At 40.2% G+C, this 24,608-nt stretch overlaps 1 protein-coding gene across 1 annotated transcript in view; it reads right to left on the bottom strand.

Moving 5' to 3' along the window:
• SLC9A7 (solute carrier family 9 member A7) overlaps positions 1-24,608 on the bottom strand; it is a 118,192-nt gene that overhangs the window by 16,462 nt on the left and 77,122 nt on the right. The window contains exons 12-14 of the mRNA XM_081125631.1: positions 22,020-22,173; positions 14,300-14,359; positions 8,310-8,373 (exon numbers count right to left, since the gene is read on the bottom strand). Coding sequence (XP_080981757.1) covers positions 8,310-8,373; positions 14,300-14,359; positions 22,020-22,173 — 278 coding nt within the window. The remainder of the gene's footprint in view (positions 1-8,309; positions 8,374-14,299; positions 14,360-22,019; positions 22,174-24,608) is intronic.

Genomic DNA, 24,608 nt, shown 5'->3' with positions numbered 1-24,608 from the left:
TGCTGGATCACAAGATCTGAGAGTACAGCCTGGCCGGGCGTGGCTCAGCGGTTGAGTGTCTACCCGGGATCCAGGCGATAGGGGTTCGATTCCCGGTCAGGGCACATGCCTGGTTGCAGGCTCGATCAATGACTCTCTCATCATTGATGTTTCTATATCTCTCTCCCTCTCCCTTCTTCTCTCTGAAATCAATAAAGATATATTAAAAAAAAAAGATCTGAGAGTACATACTGCTTGGGAAGCACAGCCATTTTTATCACCATCCTCTTGAATATTACATGCAGAGGAAACTCTACAAGTGAGAGACAATCAGCAATAACCAAATAAAAGGTGAGCCACAATTACAACTAGTTCTAAATCACAGTGGGTATAAATTCCACCTGTAAGAGAAATACAAGTTCTGGGACTAGTTGGAGACCTCTGAGAAGCTGAGCATACAGGCAAGTAGAGGGACGGACATTAGCATGAACTACTTAAATTCCTAAAGTTTCCAATAGCGAAGATTATTTTTAAAAATGAAGTGCCATGGTATTTGGGGAATGTTTAATAACAAATATAGGGTGGGGCAAAAGTAGGTTTACAGTTGTTTGTACGGGAAAAAATACAATAATTAATAAATAACAATACAAGAATAAACTCTGTGTTTCACATACTCATAACGGGAAACCTACTTCTGCCCCATCCTGTATGGAAATGGCTTAGTTAAATGGGCCCTTCTGTGGATGAGGAAATAAAAACAAGAGATTCCAGAAACTAACTCTGTTTCACATTTTTATAACTCGTGTGGAAGAAAGAGGGCACAGAAATATCTCCACTTGCAATAACAATCATTCATTCAGGTAATTAAATTGCTAGCCCAATGACAACTCTAGGGGAAGTTCAAAATTCCACACAACTGAATGGAAAAGCAGTAGATGAACATTCCGGGAAGCAAATATGTTTATGGAAAAAGTAAATGGTTCTTTATAAACTGACAGGTTCTAAGCTCTCAGTTCTAAGTGCTTGCAGAATCTTAATGAAGAAAAATGAACTAGATGATAAGATCATCAGGAAGGATACTCTAAACCATCAGGCACAAGAAAAGTCCTTCAAAGCCAGTTTCCTCTGCTCCTCCTCTCAAACAACAATAAAAAAATGACAAACCCCTACTCTGTCTTCCTTGCCTCTGTGAAACCACAATGCACTGTTGTCACCTGGAACACAAGTTCTTGCTATCTCATGTCAAGGAAGCTACAGGAGACTTATATAAGCCCCAAGAAGGACAATTTAAAAAAGTAAAGCACGGGAAACGCTTCTTTTTGAAAGCCAAGTCCCAAAAGATTTCAGGCTACAAAAAGATACGTCTGCACTCCACAGATAAGATCAAATGACCTTATATAAGAACTAAGAGACAGCCCTGAAGGGTTACATGGGGTAAAATCAAGGCAAATTTTAAAGGGCAACGTTGCAACAGGGGTGTTAAACAACTTCTTATTCCAAGAGATGGTGCCAAAAACATGATTAGGTACAGGAAGAGCTTACATAAATCCAGAGTGGCTTTGGGGAAATCAGGGAGGGCCTGTAAACTAGAACTAATTTTGTAAGCTGACCCAGAAGACAATGAACTACTTCACAACTTGATTTGGGCTGGTATTTATCACAGACAAGCCAGTGGAATCCTTCCTGTGGGATGTAAGCAGCACAGGACTGAGCAGGGGTCAGTGTGGATGCAGGCTGATCCTATAATGGGCAGGGCCTCCTTCCCAGCTGCACTTGCAGACTTGGATTTCCATTCAAGAGCTACCCACAGAAAAAGTGGGAACTTGCTCTGTCACCACACCCCTCCTCAAAACCTGCATTCCCACCAGGAGGGTTCACACCCCCATATCTTTAAGCACAGGCTGCTTCTAGAACCTGGAATTCCCTGTCATAGTCTCAATTTCTCGTGCCTTGCTGATTCCTATTCATTTTTCAAGGCTGTACACAAGGTCATCTTCCCTGAGAAATGTTTCAAAGGCAACAGAGCACTCCAAGAGGTGTGGGTGTGAACATCACAGGCTTTCTCAACAGACTACCTGGTTCCAAACCCTAGTTCTATTCATGACTATGTAATTGCCTTGCTGTGTGACTCTGGCCAAATTTAAATTGAAATATAATTGATATATAACATCAGGTAAGTTTAAGGTGTATAGTGTGTTGATTTCATACATTTATATATTGCAGTATAATTACCATTGCAGTGTTAGCTAACACCTCTATCAACTCAATAATTATTTATTTTTTGTGGTGAGAACAATGAAGATCTAGTCTTTTAGCAACTTTGTAGTTTATAATACAGCATTGTTGATATTCACTATGCTGTGCATTAGAGCTCCAGATGTTATTCATCTTTTAGTTACAAGTTTGTACCCTTAACCATCTCCTCAATTCCCCCAGCACCCACCATTCTACTCTGTTCTTATGAGTTACATGAGAGATTTTTAAACATTTTATTAACATTATTAATGGAAAAGCCCCTTCAAGAATAAGTACCACTGCCCTAGCCAGTTTGGCTCAGTGGTTAGAGCGTCGGCTTGCAGACTGAAGGGTCCCGGGTTTGATTCTGGCCAAGGGCACGTACCTCGGTTGTAGGCTCAATCCCCAGCCCCCAGGCAGTGCATGAGTGGGAGACCTCACATAGATTTTTCTCTTTCTCTCTTTTTCTTTCTTTCTCTTTCTCTCTCCTTCCCTCCCTCCCTCCCTCCCTCCCTCCCTCCCTCCCCCCCCTTACACTCTCTCTGAAAAACAATGAAAAAATATCCTTGGGTGAGGATTAAAAAAAAGAAAAGAAGAATAAATACCACCAACTCTGCTTATCACCATTTTAGAGTCTTCTTCTGCACTCAATAAGCACCAACTGTGTGCCTGCCAAGCACCATGCTGGGCACTGGAAACACAAAGAGGAATGAGACCCAGCACCTGTCCCCTGAGCACATTTCCGGGGGGGGGGGGGGGAGACAGACAGATACATATATGGTGACGAATGTGATGAAGAAAAAGAAAGCAGATTAAAGAACTGAGGGGTGGCAAAAAGACCTATTTTCAAAATAATCTTTCTAGAACTAGTGAATAATGATTTCGGGATAGAACTGGATTTCATTCCATTCTTATTGTTAAAAGACTTTTTTTAAGTTAAGGTCATTACAATAATGAGAACAGCTTATGCTTTTTTCAGGGATGGAGCAAAATACTGCCCCCCCCCAAGATTTCTATATCCTAATCACTGGAGCCTGTGAGCATGTTCTCTTACATGACAAAGGGGCTTTGTAGATAGACCGAAGGTTTTCCAGGTGGGTACAATGTAATCACATGGCCCCTTTAAGAGTCAGAGAGATGCAGTGGAAGAGGCAGGAGAGATTTGAAGCGTCACAGGGGCTCTCCTCACTGTTGCTGGCTTTGAAGATGGAGGGGACCACAAGCCAGGAAATGTGGGTACTTCTAGGAGCTGAACTTGATCCCCGGGTCAACGGTGAACGAGGAAAGGGAGCCTCAGTCCTACAACAGCATGAAACTGAATTCTACCATCAACCTGAATGAACCTGGAAGTGGCTTCTCCCCCAAAGCCCAACCCTGCCAATAACTTGATTTTGGCTTTGAGAGACCTGCAACAGAGAAAACACCAGTGCAGCCCACCAGGCATCTGACCTATAGGAGTGTAAGACTGTGCTGTTTTAAGCTGCTAAGTTTATGGCAATCTGTTACAGCAGGAATACAACACTAATGCAGAGCAAAAGAGTAAATAAGTGATGGAACCAGATTTTGGTCTTTTTCATGTCCCTCGGATGATGGGGCCAAGATTTCTCAAAAAGGGAGTAATTAAAGGGAGTAAAAACAGGGACTAGAGCTCTACAGTGCCTACTCCAGGGCTTCTTGAATAGTAAAGTGCACACAACCCTCCTGGGAGCCCTGTTAAAATGAAGATTCTGATTCAGTGGGTCGAAGTGGGACCTGAGAGTCTGCATATCTAACAAGCTCTAGTCATGCCCAGGCTGCTGGTCCATGGGTACAACTGGGACAGCAGAAGGATAGATCTACAGCCCCTAGAGGAAAAGCAGATGAGGCCCTCCAGGAGCTCACTTCTGCCACTCTCCACCCTTACCCTTTATCACAGTCACCAAAGGACAAAGATTCATCTGTCTTGTCTGCAGATGTATTCCCAGAGCGTGAAAGAATGTCTGGAATATAACAGATGCTCAATAAATATTTGTCAAATGAATGAATAACTTAATGTTAATTTTGAACTTTAAGAAATATAAAAAGAACAGCAGCACGGGAAATCAGGGGCCCAAGGGAGGCAATCAGAAGAACAAAAAGAAAAGTGTGGTGGAAGAGGGGTCAGAAAGTAAGCATTTGAGGAAAGGTACTTCAGCAACAGTTCGAAGTTAAAGATTTAAGTGACTGGGTGTCAGATTTCAGCCGGGAGGAAAACTGGAGGAGAACCCAGAAACAAACAAATCCAACTTGCCCAGAAAGTTATTTGTCAATGTAACTATAGACCTTGATTTTCTGCAGTTTTCATACTTGTGCGCGCGCGCGCACACACACACACACACACACACACAGCACTGCTAACACAGAGGTTTCCTTTCCTCCACATTCCACTAACATCCGGCTTGTGACCCTGTCCTGTAGAGATGATAAAGCCAGGATAAATTCAGATTCTAACTAAGCATCATCAGTGAGTGCTCTTCTGTAAACTTGGGGAAGGAAGTTAATGATGTGTCTGCATGTCCGGCCAGCATAAATCTTTGCTGGGTCTGGCATGAAAAGTCCCCACTTGAATGGGGTGTGAAACCACCCCCAAGCCTGGGCAGTTTGCCTCCAGCTGCACTTGCTTTTGTTTTGGTTGCAAAGTCACCAAGACCTTCAAGAAACAAAGCAACTGAGTTTTTTGTTTTGTTTTAATGAGTCAAACTTCCCAAGGACAAGAAGTTGAAGTCTGCCCACAATATTCTTATATTTCCCTCACATAAAGCCAAAAATGTTCTAGCTAATAGCTCCTTTCCCTCACCCATGTGAGCTAATATTCTGTAGCCCTGTAACCATGACTCTGTTTATAGCCTGATTCCTTCTAGAATCAGTGAGGAAAATTGTACTCTATATAAAAAAATGCTTTCCCATCAAATATCACTTTTTTGTTTGTTTTTAGAAAGATCACTTAGAAAATGAGGTAAAGAGAACTGCCCTCTTTTCCAATGGAGAACAAACATCTGGACTTTCGCCACTTCTGATTTCAGTTTCATGACAACAGGGAGTGTGTGACCTGGATCCATTTCAGGGGAAACTGCAAGAACCCAGAGTTTCACCCAAAAATGAGAAGCCCATTTATCTTTCTGTTTTCCTGTTTCTCATGACCACTGAGTACTCCCAGCACTGCTGTTAGTGGCTCACAGTGCCAAGAAGGACAGGCCAGGAGGAGTTAGAGAAATAAGGCCATTTCTGCAGAAGGGCATGAGTCATTTTTAAGAGGGTGTCCTGGGAGAACCAAACTTAAAGTTCTTTTTTTTTTGGTCCACTCTGACAGCAATATTGATATGCCAACGGAACTGACTTTGGGGGCCCTCTGCATGACTGTGTGTGAGGTATGGAAAAAGGGAAGTTAAGGGGAAGCTGTGACACAGCTCTTAACTAGGACTGGCCAACTGGGAGTGCAGTGAATGGCTGTATCCTTTTACAATTGGCCCAAAAGGTTCTCCAGAGAGCTGTCAGGAACACTGTGTCACTGAGTTTACCCATCCAGGAAGGTTTACCCATCTGGGGCAGAGGGCACTATCTTAGCTATCACTGCATGGACTAAATGTACATCTAGAACCCTACTGCTTTCTTAAACGTTTCCATGGAAAAGTGACAGCACGTTTATTACTAAGTTTGGTTACTAGTCCATAGTCTCCATGTGCAGTTCCTATGAGATGTATAATAAGTTAAGCTGCATAAAACCAACCAAACTATTTTCCATATTTCCTTTTACAGATGCTTGGGTCCAAAGGCAAGAGCAATGGTAAACAGCAAAAAGGCTGGGAGGTGTTTGACTAGCCTGAACTGTCAAGATGAAATCTCTCTAAATCCTGGCTGTCCAGCTGGAATTGGACTGTTTTTCTTATAAAATTAATCTTGACTAGCTGTAGGTCTGTGGAGAATACTTTTCAAAGAGGGTGGTCATGTCCTACCAGAACCATTGTTTTCTTTTCAGTGAAATAAAGATATCCATCCAAGACATTCGCCCAGGTTTTCTCAGGGTAAGTTTCAAGATCTCCCAAAATGTTTTACTCTAAATTATCTTCCAAGTACACAGTTCTTGAATCCCACCTACTAAAATTATTAATCAAAGCTAGGGTCAAACAGCAACTTTTCAAAAAGAACTTCTCATTGAAACCACATGTTCCCAACTGGCACAATGGCCAATTCTAATATAATCACATAGGACTTCTGGAGCACCATTGAAGTGGGTACCAATGTAGCTCATTGAAAGCTCTTCCCAAAATGTCCAGAACTTTCAGAGGGCATGGCTTTGTGTTCCTCAAGGGGCATCAACACCAAGAATGCCTTATCAGGCTGTGACCACCCTCAAAGAGAAAGAAATCAGAAAAGCACCCCCTGGGCCCCGCACAGCACCACATTTTGCAACACTTGTTACATGTGATTTGGTAGATAGAATCATTTAGAAGATCCTATGGAATCTGAAATATGTAGACTGGATTTAGAATGAAGTGCAATGACGAGTTTAATTCAAAGGTGGCTGGAAGAAAAACACTCGACATGGCTTCACAGACAACACATGCGTGTGGTCATAAAGCTTCCTATTGCACTGGTGCTTCATGCCTGCACCTGCCCATCAAATACCTCTTGAGCTCCCCAGGTGCCAGGCACTATGCTCAGCACTGGGTATCCAATGCTGAACAGAATTGTTCTTGACTCCCAACGGCAAATAATAACATTTGGAAACAAATTTCTGCTCTTACCAGAACTCTCCTTTCCCCTACTTGGCTTGCCTAGGAAATGCCAACCTGGGAAAGGAGCAAAACCTGGAGACAAAATCATCCTGCCAGTTCCACAACAGGGGTGATATGGCAGCATTAAAGCATGTCTCCCACTTTGCTGACACTGCTCCCATCCAGAGATTATGGTGTCTATCCCCTCCCCTTGAACCTGGGCTGGCCCTAGCAACTCATTATAACCAATAGAAAGTCACAGAAGTGATGCTGTGAGACTTCCAAGGTTAGGTCAGAAAAGACTATGTAGTGTCCACCTCGCTTGCTGGGTCACTGGTTTTTGGAACCATAATCCATCATATAAGGAGTCCAGTTCCCTGAAGCCACATGGAGAAGCCACAATTTGGCATTCTAGTTGGCTGTCCTTGTGTGAGTCCTCCCAGCTCAGGAGCGAGACATAGGAGCAAATCAGCCTTGGGATGATTCCAGCCCCAGTCTCGCATTACCCCCGGCCTTTTTCATGGAGCAAAGGCAAGCCATCCCTAGTAGGCCCTTTCCAAATTCCTGACCTAAAGAATACATGAGTAGAAGAAGTTGTTCACTCTCCTACGTTTGGGGCAGTTTATTATGCAGCAATGGCAACTGGTGCAGATGGCCATACCAAAAGCCATCAGGATTCTCTGCTGCTGCAGACACTCTTCCCTGTGCTCACACTAAATGTTGCCGTAGGACTCTTCCACACACTGCCTCTACAGCTTCCCTCCCCACACTCTGCTCCAGGCTGTCACTGCTGCCACTGCCCTGTCCAAGCCTTAACTGTTAGCCTTGCTGTGACCTTCAGCCTGTACAGGAATGAGGGCTGCTGCTCTGCCATTGCTGGGCTGGAAGAAAACTCAGCTTAGAGTACCCCAGGTCCTAGAAGAACAGGAGAGCCTGCAATCCCTTTCCTTCCTCTGCCTGGATGCGACTGAGAGACTCAGAACCAGTCACAGTGAACCAATCACCAATTTATCCAATATATCTACTCGTGGAAGGTAGGGAGTCAGGGACTTAGCTTAGTCTTTCTAGCCAGCCCACTGCCTTAATATGTTGTTTAAGGACACTGTCTCTGGGGTCAAACCCTGGCTCCATTAGTTTCTAATTCTCTGGCCTTATATATATAACTCACTGAAACTCTCAAACTTCAATTTCAAATCTGCAAAATGGGATAACAGTACCTACCTCATAAGGTTCTTGTTAAGATCACAATGAGGGAATTTATGTAAAGTGCCTAGTATGTAATAAATGCTCAATAAAATTTAGCTATTTTTTATTTAAAAATTTTAATGTCTTCCCTCGGAAGAAGCATGTCTTGTGACTTACCCCTTGTAAGACTTGAAAGCTGTCGTTGTTGGGTGGTGGGTCTTGATCTGGGTCAACACCAACTCTATAAATCACCAGGGAGAAAGACAAGGAGGAAAACGAAGAGTATTAGCTTGGACCATGGCAGCCATCCTGGCTGAAAGTTGGCAAGAGGATGACCATCTTACCAAAGCAGAAGGAATGATTAGCTAAAAGAGGAAGACTGTCATGCAAAAGTTGTGAGAAAGAGGTTATGTACCACATCAGACCCCAAGGGGTAGAAGGGGAAATAAATTCTGTGTGCTTACACCCTGAACAAGGCCTCTGAGCATCAGCAACAGCTGGCAACAGTTGCTCTGCCTTCCTGTACCAGGCTGTCCGTTATAAAAATGTGGGTCCCACTGTACCAGCCCTTTTCCTCTCTACTGCTTCCTCACTTCTGCCCTGCCCTGCTTATATTTCCCTAAACTTTTGTTATAAAACTTTTCATATATTCAAGAAAGTATAGAAAGAATTTACAGTGAAAACCTATACAGCCACCACCTAGATACTACCATTAACATTTTGCTGTATTTTCTTTATTATATCTCTATCCATCTATCTATCACCCATCTTACTTTTTTGATAAATTCAAATAAAGTTTCAGGCATCAGCACACTGCCTCTAAATACTTCAGCATGCATATCTCTAGCTTTTTTTCCTAGTGCCGCCACGTCCTCCCACAGCAGAGATGACCTGAGAAGTCACACATCTAAGACCAACAACTGAAGACAGAAAGCAAAAGCAAAGTGGCAAAATCCACTTATAACAAATTCTATAAAAGCACTTTCTTGACTTAGTAACATACCAACTGTTGCCCTATGCATCTGTTAATTCTTTTATCCCTGTGCCTTCCTGATTCTGACATAGATAACATGGATAAAATGGGGCAATGAGGGAGAAAACTAAGATGCCAGGAAAATTCTCTGTCTTCCCTCGCTCCCTCCAGTATCACAAAAAAAACCCACACAGATGATATTATAAAGGTAAAGAGAACACAGCAGGTCTGATTTTGGCTTGAAGAAAGGTGCTGAATGGCCTTGACCAGGAGTGTTATCTGCAGTAACCAGGGTGCTCACTCCACTGAGCAGACCTCAGATGCACAAAGCCCTGTGTGTGTCTTACTTTTCCTCCTCTCCTTCCCTCTTCCCCACCTGTGATGCCCAGGATATTTCTTGAGAAAAGATACTAATGGAAAAGGGGAATAGAAAACACAGATTCACCCCACCTCCAAAAACAGCCTCTACTCTCTTATTCCAAGCTTGTCAAGCACTAACTCAAAGTGCATGCCCCTGGACAGAGTGGGATATAGAAGGAAAGGGAACAGTTACTCCATATTTTGTTGAAGGCAAAGCTTAAACCCACAAGATGAATTCATGTATTCAGCAAATATTTATTAAGTGCCTACTATGCCAGGCACTGTTCTGGGCACTTAGTTAAAACCTATAGTGTACCTAGTGTCAGATTTCCTCCCCATGGGCCTGAGGTTTGATGGGATCTTTGTAGTAAATTAGATGGGCTTTGCTACATGTCTATAAGCTGCTTCTAGGCAAGAGTTTCTGAGGGCTGGGGGTTTGTCTTCAAAATTGGACATTATCCAGGGACTTTTATCCAGCAACAAATCTCACAGAGATTTTTTTGACATGAAATCCACCTAATTCAGAGGTCCCAGGACTGCCCCCAAAAGTCATGCCAGAGCATAAGTGCACCCAAAGTGTCTAATGTACCAAAGTGGTAGAGAAGAGGTCACAAATTGACTTTCTAGCTATTGATCCTGAACTCTCACCTGTTTTGAGAGTCTCTTAATGTATGTTACACAGAGAATAAGCCTCTATGACAGTTGGTCAGCATTTGTAAAATTAACAGCTAGGAATCCAATATTGGCCTTGTTCTGTGAATTCTATAGCAGCACAAAGCCACTTCATGGCAGACTAATTGACTCAGATAAGCTCCCGGTGCAAACTTAGAGGGGCAGAGTGTCAGTTAACCCACTGTCTCCCAGACAGGCTACCTGAACAACAGGTGACCCAACAGCCCTCAGCCTAACCACAGAGCAGCTATTGTGGGGCAGCAGTAACAAGATTATGTGATCTGAAGGGCATGAAGTACAGTATGGCCAGGTGTATGGCAATTCAGACCTGGAACTAATGCTCTCTCCTTTCTGTACCGTGAATTTTGAAACAGATGTATTAGCCTTTGTACGTGGCTTTCATGTCAGTAGAGATAAAACCAATTGACTTTATCAGCCTGGGTGAAATAGGAAGCCTATGGATAGGAGGAAAGGCTGAAGTGTACCCTGTACTGCAATGAAGAAAATAAAGTCTAATACAATAAAAGCTGCCAAATGAAATTTAGCCCCATCTTTTCTTTTAACTGATCTCTACTCAGAGAGAGAAAAAAATGTTGAACAAGAATTAAAATAGATTCTGTTTAACAAGACTAGGTTTTGACTACTTTCACTCACATCCTGGCCACATCAGTGGAATTCATCTATTCACCCTGGCCAGGTCAGAATCAAAACAACAAAGTATGAAGCAATGGAGTAATTGATAAACTCACAAAATTAGGGACACCCTAACCTCATCCCAAACTTGGGATGTAGAACATTTCGTTTGGGGGAACTTAAGAGTGATTCTAGATCTACACTGTCCAACAGGACTTTCTGCAACGATGGCAATGTCCTAGATCTGCGCTCCAATGTGGTAGCCACTGGCTGCATGTGGCCACTGAGCACTAGAAATGTGGCTAATATGACTAAGGAACTACATTTGAAATTTTGTTTAGTTTTAATTAATTAAAAATTGAATTTAAATAGCCACATATGGCTAGTGGCTACTGAATTGGAAAGTGAAGATTCTAGAAAGTACTAATTCCAGCCACATCTCTCTCTTTTCTAAAAAAAATGACAACTGTCTCCTACCTTTTGCCTTCTCAATGATAATGCCCAAGATGCCTGCTGAGATCCTGCAGAGACGGAACCACAAGTGCCACAAATATGATGTAAAACTTGGCTTGAACTCATTACTTAGACAATGGAGAGATTCCTCACTTCATCAGTATATAAAATAAAATTTAAAACCTGCTGAAAGCTCTTCTTTATAGATAAATGTCATCTTATAAACATGAAAGGAACTGCAGAAATAGAAAATCCCCATTTTCCACTACTAGTGTAATAACTGTTTCAAGCAAGGGTCATCAGTGGGTAAAGGTTATTGAGAATCTGGATATTCATATGATGTCAAAAGATCACTCTACAGATTACTTTTTAGTTACAAAGGGAAAATGGCATCTTTATAGTGGAGTGACCTGGGGTCTAAAGTGATCAAATTTAGTATCACTAATAAAGGTCAGCTTGGCAATATGCACCACACGATAAGATGCAACAAGAAATATATAACATCACTTTTACAGGGTGGTGGGCTGGGCTTTTTCCCAAAAAAATGATTATCTATCTCTAGTCATGAGGAAAACAAATCATAAAAATCCAGATCGTGGGACATTCTGCGAGACAACTGTCCTTAATACTTAAAAAAACAAAACAAAAACACCTCAATGTCATAAGAGACAAAAAAGGAGGTGAGGGTTGTTCTATACTAAAAGAGATTAAAGAGCCATGGATGCTATAATAGGTAAATATAGGTAATAGGTAAATAGGTAGATATCGATTCTGGTAATTATGTGCTTTTCTTTTCCAGATAAATCCTGGAATATTTTTTTGAATTCTCCTAAAAGTGAAGAGCAAGGAGAAAAACGCTACTTAATTGAAACATATAGTTAATCAATTCAGCCATCTTCTGATGTCATTTCTCAGGAAATCCTCAGTTCTAAGGACAGTCCTACCCAGCATCCCCTTTCGTTGCTTTTACCTCCTTATGCCTTGCTGTAGCCACTTGCTATCAACTACCTGTCTGAGATGCACGACAAACTCCTGACAGCATGAAGCCTAAAAGGACCTCCTGGACCCTCCCACAGGCAGAGGAACATGGGAGGGCCCCACTGCTACTGGTCTAAGTGCTGGTAGGAGAGTTCTGAAGAAGGAAACAAAGACCTGTTTCCTGGACTGCTACTGCTTTTTAAATAACAGAAGAAAACAAACCATGAGCCCTGAGACTCAAATGGTATTCTCTGATTTCTTTCCCCATTGAAGGCTGTTTACTTTAGGACAATTTAATAATTACTTTTCTGGCAGGGTTGAGGGCCCCTTGGACCAATCCCCAAGGATGACACTGGACAACTAGAAGGTGCCTCACTCTTGGGGCAGAGCTTAAAACCAGCCTGGTCTCTGGAGACAGAAGTTAAGCAGTGGGCCAGGGTGTTTGATGGTGCTCTGGGCAGCAAGAAACACTAGGTACAGTCTTTTAAGTACAATGCCTCAGAAGACTTGGGGGTTCCCTGACTTTCTGAAATTCCTAGTTTCAGGCAACTGTCCATAATACATATTTCTCTTCTGACCTGCTATAATGCTTTTAATCTGTGACACTACAAATCTACAACTGTGTGCTCTTTTATTATACCATATTTTAGCATTCCCCTGATACATTGGGGTTGAGCTAATCAAAGCACATACAACTGCCTTTTCTTCTAGAATAAACTGAATTATCCTTCTTTTCATTAAGAATGAGATATATGTGGAAATCCCACACCAAATGAGAAAATAAAGCAATCAAATGGATGTGTTCATTCTCAAATGATTACATTTTAAAAATCAATAATTTCCCTTCTGGTATAACATGTATACTCTGATTAACTGCCATAAAAATGCCATAAATTTTCAGAAATTTTAGAACTTCTAAAATTTAGAAATTTAGAACTATCTACTTTAATCAATAGGTTTTTTAAAATTTGAATGACAGAGGTCCTAAATAATCTGAGGGACATTAGACACCCACCTGCATAAAAAACCTTGAGCGACAGATCAGCATCTGCATTCTCTCCCGTCCCAAGTGCAATCATTTGTACTTTGCCTGAAGCACCTTCCTCCGTGAAGGCGGAATATTTCTAAGGAGAGGGTTTCCTCTGCAACTTAATCAGTATCTAAGGTCAGATCTCCGAAAATAAATATGTGTGTGTACTGTAAACAATAGAAAAAAGTTCGAGCCCAGGAAATTTAAATGCTTCAATTAATTGAATGTAAGTCATTACAGTGTACTTCTGGGACCTAGTGATATCCCAAGATCCATGACAGCTATAGCTGCTTTCAATGCTGTGCTCAAAGAGAGAAATGCTTTCACAATGCCAAGAACAGAGTTCAAGCCTATTTTGCTTTTGAATTATCGACCAGCATCCAAAATCAGATCAGGAAGAAAGCATGCTGGTTAAAGATACAGAAAGGAAAGAACATTAAAGTCTTTCTTCTGACTGCCCAACATCACTACCCTTAAGCATAATCAAATAAAAAACTTGGATGCACACTGAGGAACAAATTGCATTAGAAGAGCCTTTAATTATCTTTTGGATTAAAAACACCTGTTTTTCGTATCGTCTGATTCACCATGATAAAGTACAAGTACACAAAACATACTAAAAAACTAAAACAGTACTCAATTAAGATGGTGTAAGCCATACCCTGGCCATGGCTGAAATATAAAATTCTAATTCTCTTTATGAGTTAGAAGCCTTGTTTACTAGAAAATAAGCAGAATTTTGTGGGGAAAGTATTTGTGGCTCTGCAAATGTGCTGCTCTTAACACTGAGCTAGCTCAGTTGTACAAGGAGACACTGGCCAACACTGGCCAAAGTGCAGGGTAAGGAGACACAATCTCGGGAACACTGATACATCAGCCAGCCCAGAGAAAAAGTGGAAAAATGATTAAACTTGACCTGGTCTCTTGCCCCTTTGCTAAAAAGGGCACAGGGTTGGCACACGCAGGAAGAAAGAAAGAGGCAAACAGCATAAAGAGAAACATCTCAGGTTAGAAAAAGGAGAAAAGCCAGGCCCAGTTAATTTGTTTCTGAGGATGCCCTTGTGTCACCTGAAGTACTGCCAGCGGTGTTGATTCTGGTCCTCTTCAAAGGGCTCCTCGACGCCAACTCTGGCCAGCAGAAGAAGGGAACGTGAGTGTGACAGGGACAACAGGGGAGCCAGGAGCTCTGGGCACATGACCTGGACCACATCCATCAGAGAATAGACTGTCTCACTTTAAACATAAATCCATACCCTCTCTTAAACTATTCCTACTCTCTAAAACATAGAGAGGCTGCTAAACTTACATTTAAAGCAACAATGCTAGGAGCCAGGTCAAATGAGGATCAACTAGGAATGAAGATAAGCCTCTCAAAATATATTGAAATGAAATCAGAGGAATAAATGCAACTCAACTCATAGGAAATGAGTTTATACAATTGTTTTCAGGAATTCATCCATTTCATAAAGCAAGACATATCCATACAAAAATAGAAAACAAAGTTGTTACTAAACACATATTTGAAGTGCTTTCACATATTTTTACACATATTTGGCAGAAAGAGCAAAAAGCACTATATTATTGAAAACAGCAACAATACTTAAGAAGATAGAGATGGCCTTTTCTTCTAGACAAGTATATCACATTGCCCATGTGTTCAGTCTGAAGGTCAGGAACCCAGCTTCTGCTATTCTCTTCACCAGTGACCTTAGAGGTGGCATGGTCCATTTTTACCTTCCTAATAATTGCTGGGTTATTCAGAATGTATTTGAACTTCACCATTATACAAAGAGCAGGGTTTCACACACTTGGCACTATTGATATTTTGAGCGCTGGCCTCTACCCACATGATACCAGTAAGCACTCACCCACCCCAGTACAACCAAAAATGTCACCAGACATTGACAAATGTCCCCTAGGAGGCAAAATTGCCCTCAGATGAGAACCACTGCATTAAATCATGTATTCTCAATGGGAGGTGATATTGACCCCATGTGTGTGAAAATTGGTTCTTGTAGGACAAAAATTTTTTACATATTACAATGGTTTGTAACCTCTAAAGCATCATAGTACATAGACATGTAGTAGATCTGTGGTATTGAAATTTCTTAAAAAGACAAATAATTAAAATTTTACTGTGGTATTAAAATTGAGGAAAACATTTTTAAAAGCTCCTTAGAGGGGCCAATAATGAAAAAAAAAGGTTGAAAAACACTGTGCTGCCCGGCCGGGCGTGGCTCAGAGGTTAAGCGTCGACCTAGGATCCAGGCGATCAGGGTTTGATTCCCGGTCAGGGCACATGCCCGGGTTGTGGGCTGCAGCCGATCAATGACTCTCTCATCATTGATGTTTCTCTCTCTCTCTCTCCCTCTCCTTTCCTCTCTCTGAAATCAATAAAGATATATTTTAAAAAAAAAGAAAGAAAGAAAAACACTGTGCTAGACATGCCCAAATCCTCGTGCTACTAATAGCCCCTGAAATACGCAAGTGAGAGGCGATGCTTCTTAAAGTGGTACTTTTGGTCACACATTCAGACTGTGACTTATCCAGACTCTGTATATTACTATAGTATTAAAAATTATAACAAATTCCAGAAAAGCAAGCTAGATTCCACTAATGTAAGATTCACCAGTAATAATAGTAATCATAGCAGTAGTGATACTATGATTAGTAATGATAATATAACAGCAAAAATATACTAAATGTTTACCATGTGCCAGATGGTACCTTTAATGAGAAAATTCTTTATCACATTTATTAATTATCACATTTTGTCCTCACACTATTATCATCCCCATTTAACCAGTAAGGAAACTAAGTTAAATAAGATGCGTAAGGTCACAAAGGTGAAAAATGGTGGAACCAAGATTGCAACTGAGTCTGTTAGGAGCGAGAGCCCAGCTCTTCACCTTCTAGGATACTGTCTTTGATTACAAGGTGTCATCTTGAAATCCTTAAAAATATCTAGTTACAAATGCTATTACATAAAGAGCTCAGGGCTTCTTGCAGCCTTTATTCCTTAAGCTTTCTTACAAAGCTTTATCACAAATGCTCAGTCTAATAGGATTATAGGGGACAGAGTGTCCTCACTTGTCCTTGAGCGATTCTATTACTGCACTCTGGGGTAGCAAGGTTACCTGTTCATTTGACTTCCTGGGTGTGTGCTATTCCACCTCCCATCATCACCACCATTTCAAGTGTGTCACTTAAGCTGGGCACTCCAAGAGGACAGCCACCATGCTGCCAAAATGCACTCAGGCCATATACAAGACTTATCTGCTGAAATAATCTGGTGATCATTTTTTTAAGTTGCCAAAATTTTGTCCTTTGTGAATAGCAACACTTGCTCAAAAGACTAGGAAAAGTATTATGTAGTTTGTGCATTAACAGAAAACAGTATGAGCATTTTGCCATTATGTTTTAAAATATCAATTACAAAATACCAATTTAAAAGTCAATGGTGGGGGAGGGAGGGTTCATCTGTGATACTTTCAACAATAAAGATAAATTTAAAAATAAAGATAAGTTGGATTTCTGGAAAGCAGTGACCTGGCTTTGGATTTGTGGTTACACTCATTTTTATTTTATACACAGATTAGAAATTAGCCATGGTTAAAAATCACAGCTAACTCCTAATTATTTATGGTGGAACTCTGAGTCCTATCCTGGGCTTCTGACTTCTGAGTAGCGCCTCTGTCAGAAGTCTAAGAGAAGTGAGAAACAAGCAGGTACTGATCTTACTAAGGTCACAGTAGTCAAAACAGCATGTTGAATTTCAGGGGGTTTCTGAATCAATTTAGAATAAGAATCTTGTGGGAATTTCTTCTGATATAATCTCTGTAAATGTCAGTTTCTACACTTACACAATCACTATTTATATATACATGGAAAATGCAGTAAACTGACATGATGTGTATTTTTCACCAATGGCACACTTAGCTTCATTATGTCATCTGGGTAAAGCTGGACAGAAAGAAGAAAATAATAAAGATAGGAGCAGAAATCAATGAAATTGAGAAGAAAAACAGTACAGAAAATCAATGAAATAAAAAGCTAGTTCCTTGAAAAGATCAATAAAATTGACAAACCTCTAGCAAGACAAAGAAAAAAAGAGAGAAGATAAAAATTACCAATATCAGGAATTACCAATTACCAAATTACCTGTATCAGTGATATCAGGGGATAGTACTAGAGATCTCATAGGCATCGAAAGGATAATAAGGTAATATGACAACTTAGATGAAGCAGATCAATCTCACAAACTACCATAACTCACCCAATATAAAATAGATTATCTTAATAGCCATATGACTAGTAAAGATACTGGCTTCATGGTTTAAAAAACCTGGAAAAGAAGTCTCCAGGGCCAGATGGTTCTACTGAAGAATTCCATAAAACTTTCAAGAAGAATTAGCAACACTTCTACACAATCTCTTCCAGAAAACAGAAGAGTAGGGAATATGTTCAACTTATTTTGTGATGCCAGATTACCCTGATACCAAAAACAGACACAGGCAGTGTATAAAAAGAAAACTACAGACCAATATCCCTCATGAACACAGACACAAAAATCCTTAACAAAGTATCAGCTAATAGAATTCAACAATATTTATAGAATTTATACACCACAACCAAGTGGGGTTTATTTTAGAGAAGTGAAGTGGTTTGATATTTAAAAATCAATGTAACCCACTATATTAACAAGCTAAACAAGAGAAACAATATGATCATATCAATTTATACAGAAAAACATTTGATAAAATTCAACATCTGTTCATGATTTTTAAAGAAATCTCAGAAAACTAGCAATAGGTAGAAACTTCCTCAACTTGATGACAAACATCTACAAAAACCCTACAGATAACATCATACTTATTGGCAAAAGACAGAATGCTTTCCCCTTAAGATCAGGGACAAGGCAAGGATGTCCATTCACATTACTCTTATTCAACGTAATACTGAAAGTCCTAGCCAGAGCAATAAATCAACAAAATAAAAGGCACACTGGTTGGAAAAGAGAAATAAAACTGTCTCTATTTGCAAATGGCATGATGGTCTACCTAGAAAATCTCAAAGACTCTACCAAAAAACACCCACACACAACCACCCCAAAACAAAAACAAACCCTCCTAAAACTAATCAGTGAGTTTGACAAGATCATAGGATATCAGATAAACACAGAAAAACCAACCATATTTCTATATCTTAGCAATGAACACATGGAAACTGAAATTAAAGACAGAATAACCTTTACAATTGCTCAAAAAAGAAGAAGAAATACTTACACATATATCTAACAATACACGTACAGGCATTGTATACTGAAAACTATAAAATACTGATGAAAGAAATAAAAGAAAATCTAAATAAATAGAGAAAAATGCCATGTTCATAGATTCAAAGACTCAACAGAGTAAAGATGTCAATTCTTTACAAATTGAGATACAGGTTTAACATAATTCCTATGAAAATCCCAGCAAGATTTTTGAAAACATATAGACAAGTTTATTCTAAAATGTATATGGAAAGGAATTAGAATAGCTATGACAGTTTTTAAAAAGAATAAAGTGGAAAGACTCACTCTACCTGATGTTAAGGCTTATTATATAACTATAGTTATCAGGACGGTGTGGTACAGGTGGAGGGACAGACACATGAATCAATGGAGCAGAATAGAAACAGACCCACATGCATATGGCCCACTGATCTTTGGCAAAGGAGCAATAGTAATTCAAAGGAGTCAGGATAAATTATGCTGACAACTGGATAGCCATACTCAAATAAAATAAAATAAAACCTTGACCTAAACCTCACTTCTTAAATAAAAATTCAGTCAAAATGGATCACAGACTTAAATGCAAAGCATACAACTAAAACACTTCTAAAAGGTAACACTGAAAGAAATCTTGGAGACCTAGGGCTTGATGAAGAGTCCTTAGGCATGACCTCAAAAGCACAATCCATAACATGACCTATGGACACAGACAATAGTGTGGAGAAGACCTTGGGGGGAGGGATACCAGGTGTAAGGGATCAATGAGGGGGAAAAAGGGGAGAGCTGTAATACTTCCAACAATAAAAAAAAAAAAAAAAAGCACAACCCATAAAAGAAAAAATGATAAATTGATTTCATCAAAATTAACTTCTGCTCTATGACAGACGCTTTTAAAAGGATGAAAAGACAAGTTACAGACTAGGAGAAAATATTTGCAAACCACACATCTGACAAAAGACTAGCACCTAGAATAAATTAAAGAACTTTCAAAACTCAATAAAAAACAATCTAATTAGAAAATGGATAAAAGACTTAAACAGATATTTTGCCATAAAAGATGTATGAATGGCAAATAAGCACACGAAGAGATGTTCAACATTATTAGCCATGAGAGAGATGCAAATTAAGACCACAGTGAGGTATCCCCAACACCTATTAGAATAGCTGAATTGAAAAAATTGTGATAACACCAAGTGCTTGCAATGATATTGGGAAACTGAATCTCTCATACACACAGTCATGCACATAGTCATTTCTGACCCATCACTATGTGCTAGCTGCTATGTTCTAAGTGCTATATATATATTACATTGATATTTTCACAAAAATTCAATTACTATATTATATTCATACATATATAGCTTGTGTGCCTTAGTGAAAGCTGCCCACTCTCTCAGCTCTCAGTAGGACTGTTTTGATGGCCCACTTCTTGAAAAGGGTTATGAGAAGTGCAAAATGTTACAAGTCAACTCTCTGCTCTCAGTGGAAAATTATTTGATCCTGTATATGTTGGGGGGGGGGGGGGCAAAAAGGACTTATAAAATAGCACTAAAAACAAATATGATACAATCAGGCTCTGAGCATCCAGGGTACCTGCTTGGTGACCAAATAGGAGCAGGAAGTAATCTCAGAGGTAACCAAATGCAAAGATTCACAACTGTGTGTAGGGTAAAAACTTCCTTTCTTGTTCTTATTCTGTTACACAGAACAAAGATAGTGCCATCTTATGTCTCAAGTTTCAAGCCAAAAATCTATACATTTTTTTCTTTGGGTTTATATTACCACAGATGAATTGCTTTCTTTAATATAACTCTTGAGATTCATACCAAAAAAATGAAATTCTAAGCATCCTAAATTTTACAACATGAAAAACAGCCTTAACACAGCAAGCCTTGTTAAGGGCGGTACAGCACAGTAGTAGTTAAAAGAGTGTGGACTCTGTGGCAAGACTGCCTGGATTCATATCCCAACTCGTCCATTGCAGGGGTAGGGAACATCTGACCTGAAATCATTTGGTCTGGCCCTGCCAAGGCCTCACCAAAAAGAAGCAGTTCCAGCCATTACATTAGGAGTGAGTTAATTAATTGTTTGACCAAATGTAGCAGGCTAATTTTTAAGTTGATAATTTTGTATGATGTTATAAATACCCAAATGGCCCTTGGCAGAAAAAAGGTTCCTCACCCCTGACTTAAAGCTTTGTGACCTTGGGCAATGTATTGTTCTGTGCCTCAGTGTCCCCAACTCTAAAATGAAGATAATAGTAGCAGTTCCCTTATAGAGATGTTATGAGAATTACCTTAATTAATATACATGTGGCATTCTAAACACCACCTGCAGCACAAGTGTTAGCTATTATATGACTGTCACTGATAAGCCCCACATAGATTCTGCAGATACCCCACCCCCGCTCTGTGGCTGAGACACACCAGCCCGGAAATGGTAGTGGCCAAACCCAGGAACCCCTGCCTGCCACCAATATAAAAGTCCCCAATGGGGGAGACTATTCTCTCAAATTCCAGTTTTCTCTCTGACTCCAAGGATGACTGAGATCCTTGTTCATTTTCTCTCCTCTAATCTAGGTATGCTTGGCAGCTGTCAGTCCCATGTATTCTACACTCTAGAGAAGGAAATACAAACTAAAAGCCAGCAGAGAATGAAAAAAACATTGCCATCTTGTGGCTTTTCAGAGAATTCTTTACACCTCTGCACTACCCAAGTGTCTTCCCATTCCTATCCCTTTCTCCCTCTGCAGACCCAAAACTGAGGCAGGTGGCGAGAGCACCTCCAATGTTGCAGTGTTCACTCAGAGCTGAAGGTTATCTGGGAAACTCTGAAAATGCACTTTTATTTACCGTTGAGACAAACCAAATCCCAAAGACATGAGGGGCTTGCATTAAACCAGAGCCAGAGCTGGGCTGCTGGCCTCTTGATCCCTGTTCCAAAGTCCTCATTACTAAAGGGTTTTGGAGCTCACAAGCCCAGTTTGGAATTTAAATGCTCTTTAAAAAAAATCAAACTCAGGTCAGTGCCCCTTCATTCTGACACAGCTGCAAAACCACAGGCAAGGGACGTCCATGAGGCTGCAACAAATGAGGGTTATGCAGGAAATGTCACCTCTTTTGTGCACTCAAGCAAAAAGAGACACAGCAGTTTCCTCCTAAAACAAAACTCTAATTTTAAAAAACAAAACTTAATTGTGAAATACCAGATGTTGCCAAGAGCTATGTCTATTCTCTCTCCTGTAGCTTTAGACTTTTTGGATTCTTGCCCAAATGTCGCTGCTCTAGCAAGGCCCAGGTGTTTCTAATTCTTTGTGTTTTTGTACCAACAAAAATTTTAATGACTTTTTTTGTCCCAGAAAATTCAATACTATGAATTTTTATTGTTTTTTAGTTTTAATCTCTCCCCCAAACAAAATAAAAAACTGTAAAAACCTTCCACGCAGTAAGTGATAACACAGCCTGCATGGGCATAGTAGTATAGACACAAAAATGGCCTCGGTTTCAAACTGACCTTATATTAAGCCATGACAACATGGGTGTTGTGCCTCCACCAACGATCCAGACAGTGAAGAAGACAATGAGGAGGGTGGTCGTGAACATCATCTGGCGAGCATAGGATGCCGTGTCTCGGATGGCCAGTGCAAATGCCATTGCTCCCCTGAGGCCTGCAGGGAACAAAGAGGAAGATCTCCTGTTTATAAGGACAAATGACAGTGTGTCCTAAAATCTATTGCTCTCTCTCAGGGCTCATAAACCATATCCACTTGTGCTTCCAGAGTCAAGTTGTTTTATTCAGAAAGAAGAGCCTTGAAGGAATATAATTTTCTCCTATTTGAAGTTTCCTTTGCGAAATGTCCAAATGCAATGATAAAAACAGTGCAGTAGTTTGTACAGCATATTTTAGAGTAACACTCTTTTATTGCTGAAATAATTCTCCTGCTAGTAATGGAAAATAAAAAGAAATATAAATAAGAAATAATTTAAGCTCGCCAAGTCCGTGATCCAAGCATGACCCATGCACTACACAGTCATTAAAAACATAAGAAGCAGGCTAGGTAGGAATATGCCAAATGCATATTTGTGGCTCATGTACTATGAACCACAAAACAGTTCAACATTTTCTTAGCAAGACCACACAGAAAAGCAACAATATAACCTGATCTACGTCAGGGGCTGGCAACTTCTGTAAAAGGTGACATATGAAATATTTTATGCTTTTTGGACCATGAGGAAAAATCAAGGCTATCATGTAGGTACTCACATAAAAGAGAGAAAACGAATTTTCACAAAATTTGATTGACAAAAACCAAAACTATAATAATAATGAGGACAATTTGTTGTAATACAGGTCTATTACTGAAAAGAAAGGAATTATTTGGGGGTGGGGAGTGCTTATTTGGGTTTCAAAGTTATTGTTCCCGATCATCGAATAGATAATATTCATCTGTAAAAGCCACTCTGTGCCCTAGGGGTATATGAACAAAGGCAGCACCCAGATTTGGCCCAGGTGCCATAGTTTGCTAACCCTAATGATCTACATTAACGGGTGTAAAGATTAAGCACCAACATTTTAAATGTTTATCTTTCTAAGCTCTTTTGTTTCTTCCTCATACAGTGCTCATACTTTGTTCTATAGTAAAGACTGAATCCATAGTCTTTAACACATATCTAGTATAAATTCTATACACCGTGAGCAAGATTGTGTATATTATATGAGAATGAAAGTTATGCCCACTATATCTGTTTGTATATTTTCCCACCTCTCCCAATAATTTCACAATTAAACTGAGAACTTCACTACAATTTACTATAGAAGGAAACAAAAGTTACATTAAAGAACAGAGCAAAGTTAATGTTTTCTATTAATCTGTCCTAGTGAAATATTGATACATATCTACATTACCCTACAAGCCAGTTATGTCATTGATCAATTGATCAATATTTAAGCCTTTAGAGATGTTATCTCAAAGAAGAAAACTTGGGAGTCAGAAACAGACAGCGTGTGCTATATTTTTCTTTATTTTATTAGGCAAACATAAGCAATATGACAGTGAAACCTCAGGTAGTTCATGGTCTTGAAGAGTTAGTTCTCCCAGCAGAAAATAATTTTTATAGAAGATATCTTTAAACAGCACTGTGCACTTCTCAGTCTTTTAGTACAGAAGATAACAAACATATTTTAAGTTTATCTAGGTGACTGAGTTATGTCCAATTCATCTGTCTCTTTCTGCCATCACTTTCCTAACAGGTGAAGAGGATCCTGTCACTGTCCTCCTTAGAAACGTCTAATGTTTCCCAGCTGTTCCTAAGTAAAACCCAAACTGGCACAGCATTGGAGCTTCTCCACGGTCTAGACTCCAGCAGTGGTTCTCAAAGTGTGGTCCTCAAACCAGCAGCAGCAAAGAACATGTTAGAAATGAAAATTCTCGAGGCCGCCCTGTACCCTCCACTTTAACCAGCCCAACAGATGATTCCAATGCAACCTAAAGGTTCACACCACTTTACATGTAATTTTCCTTTCCAACCTCACCCTCTTTCTGCATTACCCCATGTGTCTTACATTTCAACCAGACTGCTACCTTTCCGTGAAAAAGCCACAGGGCAACGTTTTCCTGCCTTTCCAACCTGCTGCCTCCTGAAATCCACTTTTCCCAAGATCAGTTCAAAGGTTACCACTTTGTGAAGATGGCCCCACCTCTCCTCTGCATTTATTCCATACCTCTTTTGTGCAATTTGCCCCCGTCTCTTCAGAGAAAGAACTTTGTACACCTGTCTCCCCCCAGTAGACTGAGCTTGAAAGAGGCTGGTTTCTGTATCCTCCATAACCTAGAACTGTGGCTTATGAAAAGAGCATGGTTGATAAATGTTTGTCAGAGTGAAAGGAAATCATGATGGCAGGCTGTACATTTAAGGGCCAATGCAAGTGAGTACTAGACAGTGACTGCTTTGCTGGACAGTGCCAGTTGGTGTGGCTTCAGTATGACTCTGAGGCTCTCAAGAACTACTGTGTGGCAGTAAAGGGCAGCTACTCACTTGCCTCTTGTACAGTAGCTCCCCAACCCCCACACAGGACAGAGGTAACTTTAAGGGTCACAGTAGC

Source organism: Miniopterus schreibersii (genome assembly GCF_964146895.1).
Source record: "Miniopterus schreibersii genome assembly, chromosome: X".
Lineage (NCBI taxonomy): Eukaryota > Metazoa > Chordata > Mammalia > Chiroptera > Miniopteridae > Miniopterus > Miniopterus schreibersii.
The sequence above is the reverse complement of the archived record's forward strand: the minus strand, read 5'-3'. Positions and strand labels throughout refer to the sequence as shown.